The sequence below is a fragment of the Lemur catta genome, chromosome 13 (genome assembly GCF_020740605.2).
Source record: "Lemur catta isolate mLemCat1 chromosome 13, mLemCat1.pri, whole genome shotgun sequence".
Lineage (NCBI taxonomy): Eukaryota > Metazoa > Chordata > Mammalia > Primates > Lemuridae > Lemur > Lemur catta.
In genome coordinates, this window is record NC_059140.1 from 81189124 (window position 1) to 81197380 (window position 8257).

Consider the following 8257-nt stretch of genomic DNA (forward strand, 5'->3'; position numbering starts at 1 on the left):
GTGGTTCCACAATGTCACAGCAGGTGCCCTGGGACTTTCTTGGCTGTTCCTTCATGCTTATTGACTCATGCTTACAAGGTGCTGCCCAGCTCCAGGCATCACATCAACACACCAAATGGAAAGAAAGGGAAAGGGACAGCACAAGTATTAATAGCACCTGTCTTTTTCTTAGAAAACCAACGTTTTGCCAGAAATTCCCCAGCAGACTTTTTACACCTTACTGGGCAGAACTGCCTTTTATATTCACCTCCCTCCACAAGGGAGGGTGGGGAAGCAAGCATTTTTCTTCCCAGTCATGTTAGAGCCAGGCAAGGGACAGGAGGATAGGAGTAGAAGCTGCATTGGCTGGGCCACAGTGTCAGCCACAGACAGCCAGCTGCCACCCTTTACTGAACATTTCTGTTTCCAGTTATTCCTTCTTATAAGTAACATCCCAATAAACCATGTATATACATTTATCCAAATCTCTGATTATTTCCTCAGTATGATGTCCTACATATAGGATTACAGGTCAAAAGTATTGTTACTTTTATGTCTCTCATATTACATTACCACATTCCTTTCCGGAAAGATCTTACCACTGTGCACCGCCATGCAAAGTGCGTGAGAGCTGGACGCACCTGCTCAGGACACACTGTCTGTCGTCCCATGTCTAGGACTCGGAGTCTTGGCCACTGCCAGTGCACAGGTGAGCATCTGGATGGTAACAGATCATCTCTCTGGTAGGTTGCACAAGGAGGTCATGATGCAATTCCAAGGGCACATATTTGAGCATTTTGCAGCACCTGGGCCTAAAGGACTCTGGGGCAGGCCAGGCCAGCAGGAGGAGTAATGAGGCTCTGTGGTCGGCTTCCCCACCCCCTCCGCCTGGTTTACCAATTGAATAGATAGTTATTGAGCCCCGTTTTCTCAACGGGGGCACTGTGGGCATTTGGGGCGGGACAGTTCTTTACTGTGAGGTCACCCCAAACACTGCAGAACGTTTTGCCTCCCTGGCTGCACAGGGATCTGCTGGCAGCACTGCCCATTCTGTGACAAGCAGAAAAGTCCCTTCCCTCCCTGTGCTCTGTGCCACCAGCCCTGTGTGGGAAGCCCACCGGGCCCTCAGTCCCAGCACGTCACAGTAACTGCTCTTTAGCAGGAACTGCCTGAGCATCTGGGAAAGCAGCCAGAAGAAGTACTAAGTACCCACACCGACCTCTCCTCGGACCCTTCCAGAAAGGCAGGCTGCCCAGCTGTTCTGCCTGCGGATGCCGAGAAGGAAAGGCTGCACGTGCCAGCCCCAGCCTGAGGACCAGGCTTAAAGGGGAGAGAGCCCACAGCGGTCGGTGCCCTCTAGAGACCAGAGGCCGCGCTGGTCCTGGGAAGCTCAGCAGGTGGGGGGGTGGGAGGACGGAGGGAACCTCCTGGAACAGAGAGGGGTGACAGCCATCAACCAAGGCATGGCAAGGGGGAGAGAGAACCCAGGGCACGGGTATGGGCCTGAGGTGGCCACCCTCAAGGGGACTCTGGAGGCAGGTCAGCAGGCCGGTTCCCGGACAGGGCTGGGTGTAGGTTGGAGAAATAGCACATGCTGGGCCAGGTCCTGATGCGCCTTGATACTACCATGGCTTTTGTCCTGTGCAGTGTCCACCCAGAGACCTGGCGGTGCCATGCTCAGGGGTGTGTCAGGAGATCGGCAGGTCACGGGGTCGGGGGGAGGGCAGAGTCGCCATTTGGGGGCGTTGGGACAGTCTGTGGGGAGCTGCCACAGATGGGCACTTGGTGAAGAAGCAGGGAGTAACCTAGAATGGTTCCCTGGCATCCTTCAAGGGGAAGAATAGATCGTTTGGTGTTCGGTAAAGTTTCTAAAGTAAAACATTCTACTCCCTGAGAACACGCCAAAAGGGGCGGCCGCAGCACGAGATGAGGAGATTGGCGGGAGGCGTGAACGGAGCGATTTCTCTACAGAGCTCCAATGGCGGAACCAAAACATTGGAAGTTTATTCCAAGAGAAAGTTTTTTTTTTTTTAAAGAGAAAATTAACATTTAGATGTTTCTTTAAATTGCTAGTGAGTTAAGTTTTCTTTTGTTTATTTGCCTTTGAACCAACTCATAAAAATTAATGTTTTTAAAACATTTTAAAATTTAAAATGAGAAGTGTTTTCTTTGGTTCCCCTGGGGCCTTGAGTACGTTCTTACAGCCGAGGTGACTTTCCCCACCGCAAAGAATGGAGCTGCCTTTCAGTTCCCGTTCGCAGCATCTGGCCTGTTGAAGCAGCAGTGACACAGGACTCATCTTTGTCCCCTGTGTCTACGGGGGCTGCTGCCATCTCAAAAACAGCCCACAGTCTCACCTCCCTCCAACCCTGTGCAAGACTGTGGTCCCTGTTGTACACGGGCTTGGAGAAGAAGCCCCCTGCCTGGGGACATTTACCTAACACTGGCTGAGTGGGGGCCGAGGGTGGCCACTGCCTCTGTTGTGTGGGCACCTCTGAGCCCAGGCGCGTGAGGCTGGTGAGCCCTGCCCAGCGCCTCTGGGCACTCAGCCCAGAAGAACAGGTCGGGTGCCGCCCCCCAGGGCTGAGTCCAGGTGTGATGCTTCCCACTCTGCGCGCACTGGGCACCCACGAGTGCTGTTGGCTAACCTGCCACTGCAGGCCCTGCTCTGCTGGGCTAGACCCTGCTCTTGGCAGAGTGACTGTGCCCGCTTCACCCCAGGTACTTCCTCAGGCACTTAGCACCACCCTGGTCCCTCTGTGCCTCTGCCCCATCCACCGCCAATCCGGTTTTGCCAGGTGTCCAGTGTGGACACTTGATTTTAGGTGGTCATCAACTGACATTGAATCACAGGATGAAAAGATCATTCCCTTATCAATTCTGTTTCCACCCAATGGCAGCCTTGGCGAAGGGCTCAGTTTGATGCTAGTATGTCTTTAACACCTTCCTAACGCTCGTAATCCTCCTCTTTTAACCAAAGAGGGCTTATACCCAGAGCTTTTGGCAAACAATATCCAGTAGTATGTAACAATTTTGTTGTCATCAATGTATTCATTATTTTTTTTAAGAGAAGTAAGCCTTTATTTTCCTTGTTTCGCAAATAAAGCCGGCTGAGTTGTTAATGTATTTATTTTTAAAGCTACCATCCATTTAAGGTATTAATGCCAATGTTCCATTGAGGGTAATGTAAAACTTCCTATTTAAGATAAATTTAAACATAAAATGAGTTGATGTGAAGACAGGAAAAGCAAATAATAGGAGAGGTATTAGATTAGTTATGAAGGTGGCATGGGCATAGGAATGACAGCAACTTGGGAAGGGTTGCTGTAATCCCATGAACAGAAGGGGCACCACCAGGAACGGGCCCAAGCTTGGGGCAGCGCCCCAGAGGTCCTGCAGGGACTGCTCTGGCAGAGCTGGGCGGGGAGCTGGGAGGCCAGGGGCAGTTATTTCTGTTCCAGCTCTGGCTTCCTCATCTCTGAACTGAAGGTTGACCTGTGGCTCTCCGGTTCATGCCAGCATTTGGGTAGTGTAGGAGCAGCTCAGTAGCGTGCTGGTGCCACAGACATGTATCACCCTGCTCGCCGGATAATGAGGAGATGTCCAATGCACACACATTCCTGCGGGGAGCTGCTGAGGCCGCCCGCGTTTGGAAGCGGGAGCACAGCCGCCCAGAGAACGACGTTCTGGCGCCATCCGTGACAATGGCCTGTCCCTTGGGTGGGGACTCTGCAACCCACCTGTCCAGCCTGCGTATTAACGAGCGTGTTCCCCTTCCAGGTTAGGAATCGGGAGCAATGGGCGACTGGAGCTTTCTGGGGCGACTACTGGAGAATGCGCAGGAGCACTCCACGGTCATCGGCAAGGTCTGGCTCACCGTTCTGTTCATCTTCCGCATCCTGGTGCTGGGCGCCGCGGCCGAGGAGGTGTGGGGCGACGAGCAGTCGGACTTCGTCTGCAACACCCAGCAGCCCGGCTGCGAGAACGTCTGCTACGACAGGGCCTTCCCCATCTCCCACATCCGCTTCTGGGCGCTGCAGATCATCTTCGTGTCCACGCCCACGCTCATCTACCTGGGCCACGTGCTGCACATCGTGCGCATGGAGGAGAAGAAGAAAGAGAGGGAGGAGGCGCTGCCGAAGGGCAACGGCCTGCAGCAGGGCGCGGCCAGCCCCAAGGACAAGCCCCCGGCGCGGGACGACCGCGGCAAGGTGCGCATCGCCGGGGCCCTGCTGCGGACCTACGTCTTCAACATCATCTTCAAGACGCTGTTCGAGGTGGGCTTCATCGCCGGCCAGTACTTCCTGTACGGCTTCGAGCTGAAGCCGCTGTACCGCTGCGACCGCTGGCCCTGCCCCAACACGGTGGACTGCTTCATCTCCCGGCCCACGGAGAAGACCATCTTCATCATCTTCATGCTCGTGGTGGCCTGCGCGTCCCTCTTGCTCAACATGCTGGAGATCTACCACCTGGGCTGGAAGAAGCTTAAGCAGGGGATGACCAACCGCCTGGGCGTGGACCCCGTGGAGGCCGGGGTGGTGGCCGCGGAGCCCCTCGCGCTCCCCGCCGCCTCGGGCCCGGCCGCGGTCGCCGTCGGGTTCCCGCCCCACTACACGCGCTCCGCCTCGCCCCTGGCGCAGGCCGGGCCCGCGGGCTACCCCGGCGCCCCGCCGCCGCCGGCGGACTTCAAAGCGGTAGCCCTGTCCGAGGCGCCCGGGAAGGGCCACGCCGCCAAACTCTACAACGGCCGCCACCACCTGCTGATGACCGAGAACTGGGCCAACCAGGCGGCCGAGCAGCAGGCCCCGGCGCGGAAGGCCTCGCCCGCCGCGCCCAGCCCCGCGGGCAGCAGCCCCTCGCCGCTCCCGCCCGAAGACGCGGACGCGGAGGGTGAGGGCGGGGCGGGGGGCGCGGCGCCCCTGCTGCTGGCGGACGGCAGCGGGAGCAGCATGGAGGGGAGCGCCCTGGCCGTGACTCCCGAAGAGGAGGAGCAGGCGGTGACCTCGGCGGCCGAGATGCACGCGCCGCCCGCGGTCCCTGCAGATCCCGCAGACCCCGGCCGCTCCAGCAAGGCCAGCAGCGGGCGGGCCAGAGCGGACGACTTGGCCATCTAGTGGCGGTCTCTCCAGACAGCTTTATAATATTCTTGTTTCTAGAAACCAAAACCAAAGTGCAGTTCAAACCAGCAGGTAGAGCCTGAAAGTGACCGCTGGAGGCCCAGGAGGCGGACGATGGAGCAGAAGAGATCAGGTTTCCGTGTTTAATGCTTGCTGTTCTTTAACACTGTGAGTTATAGTGGGGGTGACACCAATGTTTCTGAGATAGAGGGGTGGGGGGACACAGGGGAACAAAGGTTGTTGGCCTTTAAAGATCTTCACGGCAGCCCTGCAGCCCAGAAGCCCGGCTGCTGTTGGGCCCGGGCTGCGGTCTCTGTGGGTAACTGTTCTGTTGTGGCAAAGCAGCAGGTGTCTGCAGTCCCTCCAGCTCCGGCGATTAGGTTTTCCATTCCTAAGCTCTCCAGAGCCTCTGGGCAGCCCAGAGTCCTAGACACACTTAGCTCTATCTCTGTTTGATACTTTTAACTTAGAGTTGAATTTCATTTGGGCTATTTGCCAAACTGCACTAAAAAAAGATTTAGAGCAAGTCTATCTAGTGTCATTTGGGTTTCTGAAATTGCATGTGAAGCCCAGGATATCAAACTACAGGCTTCATGACAAGTGACAAAGAGCATTTACCCTCCAGAGGCAGATTCTATGGGCAAGGGCCACAGAGGTTGCTGGTAGGAGGCAGGTGGGGATGCAGGGACATTTGAGATCCTTTTTAAACTGCTGAGGAAATTGACATAAAAGTGTGTCAGGTATGCCTTAGGTATTTATTTTTAAAATGATACTTTGTGCTTTGATCTGAATGATACAGATAGGTCTGTTTTCTCCCACTTTCAGGAAAAATGAAAAAGAAACAGTACTGTTAAAATGGGTACTGACCAAGAGTATGCTAATTTGTCTGAATACATATTAGTAAAGATTTTAAACTTTCTTTTAAAACAAAATTCTTCCACTTTATGAGTCAGCTAATCACGATGAGAATGTACTATATAAAATAAAAGCAGGGGGAAATTTTAAGTTCATTTCAAATACCTGAAGTTGTGAAGTTTTTGAATGGGAAGTTAAAAGTTAACTATGTTGCCAGGAAAACTATTTATACAGATGAATCAATGACAATCTACGCGTGTGTTGTTTTTTTTTTTTTTTAAAGACAGTACGGAATAAAACACTTCAAGTTTCCTAACCATTCTTTGTGGGCAGCCTGTTTGCTTTCTAAAGTGTAAATAAAAGTGTCTGGGTTTTCCTGCCTGGGGTAGGCATGTGCCAATGCAGGGTGTACGCCCTGTTCTCCATCCACCGGAGAGCCGTCGGGGCAGGGAGGCTATTTCTGTGTGGGGGCGTGGCTCCAGTGGCAGAATTTTTTGTACAGCACACACTGCCATAGCATCTCGGTCAGTATTTGTTTATAAAACCATGAACAATGGTAATGTTGAGCCTGTTTCTACTCAAACTTTTCACCTCCAACTTCCACTGAGTACCGTTAGCCCTTATTCAGCTAAAGAGCATACACTTTCCAATTTATTTCTTTTTATCAGTTACTTTCATTTCTGGATGATTCATTTGGGGCCACACTCCACAACATACTTTCTGTTTTATATTCTAAATGGTGCTCCACTAACAATCTGATTAAAACAATGCTATTTCCAATTCTCAGATTTCTGTGTGCTGCTAGTATTTCATGTCCGTCAAACATAAGTAGTCTATTAGTGCATTCTGCTTGCAGTAAGATGCACTGAACAATAGAAATGCTAGCTTTCCATACATATCCTTGAAGTCTTTCTCAAGCAGATTGAGAAAGAGAGAGAATTAAGCCCTTTGGAAAATTGTTTGAGTGACTCTTTTCTCACTTCTCCCCTGGCTAGTGCCTAACTAGGGCCACTCTAGACGCATAGCTTCTCTCCAAAGTGAACTCATCACATGCAGTGGATGCCTTAGGCTTAGGGCAGCAGGACTTAGTTCTCCTGAGTGAGAAGAAGGGTGCTAGAAAATCCTAGTGCGAAAGCATTCTGATAAAATCTTTAGCCATTTTGGAAACTGCAATAGCAGCCATCAGAGAGCACAAGGACAGCTCACAGAGTGGATGTGAATACTTATTTGATTCTTTAAGTTCTACCATAATAAATGTTAATAATAATAATGAGCTTCTTGTTTATCCACAATTTGATTTTGATTGGGGTTGGAGAGAGTGAGAACTATAATCATATTTAGGTTTTACATTTTACAATTGAATTTATTCACAATATGTGTATGGAAATGCTAGTAATATATGATTGATTATGGTCTGGCCCATTTAGTGAATGGGTAGGAGTGTAAGATTAGATTCATCTACTTGAAAATCACTAATATTATATAAAGAAGTGAGATTTTGCAGTAGAACAATGTCTGTGGTATTTTTTTCAGGTTAGTGTACTGATTTCAATTCATCTAACAAATGAAAGCATGCCTTGCATCATGTTGCTATTTGAGGTATTCATGATCCTGAAGGCTAAGTCCTTCTCCCTCATGGGCAATGTACAAGTGTTCTTATTTAAGTAGTCATTTTAAGCAATGAAATGTGCAATAAAAATAGAAATTGCTTCTCCCTATGGGCAAGATTCCAGATATATTTTTCCTATCCTGTTAATTATTTGGAAATTGCACTAAAACTATTTTTCTCTTGATGTAATAGAAAAAATTTTTAAATCCCTAAGCCAATTTTAAAACTCAAACATAATACCTGTTATATTTACACACATGATTTTTCATCTGTGGTATACAATTACTTATTATATCCCTGTTTTTATAAAATGTTAAACATCACTATAGTCATAGTACCAAAATACATTTTTTTAAATTCTAAAACATTCTTATGTTATCACTTTCTTCTCCTTTTTAAACCTTATTTCACTGAGTTGTTCTTGTTTTTTTTTTAAATTAAATTGACACACAAAAACATCCTTCAATTTAAAACAAAAAGAAAAGGGGAGAGAAAGGGGCAGAGCAAGCCACCATGTATCTGGTAGAGCCTGACTTTCTCTGATCTGGACAAGTAAACGGATAGATCGTAGAATTCTTATTCAAGAATACCTAGAATAATAACTATGAATATAATTCAAGCATCACTTTACAAAAAAAAAATCACCTAATAGGGTTTAGGTCTCTTTTCAGTTGAGACTTGTTAAAAATTATTATTA

The 8257-nt window shown here is 49.7% G+C and overlaps 1 protein-coding gene across 1 annotated transcript; it reads left to right on the plus strand.

Moving 5' to 3' along the window:
- Window positions 1–3764: 3764 nt before the first annotated feature.
- On the plus strand, window positions 3765–6258 carry GJA3 (gap junction protein alpha 3). Its single transcript, XM_045567691.1, has one exon. The coding sequence runs from the start codon at window positions 3777–3779 to the stop codon at window positions 5091–5093; it is 1317 nt and encodes a 438-aa protein (XP_045423647.1). The 5' UTR covers window positions 3765–3776; the 3' UTR covers window positions 5094–6258.
- Window positions 6259–8257: the final 1999 nt, after the last annotated feature.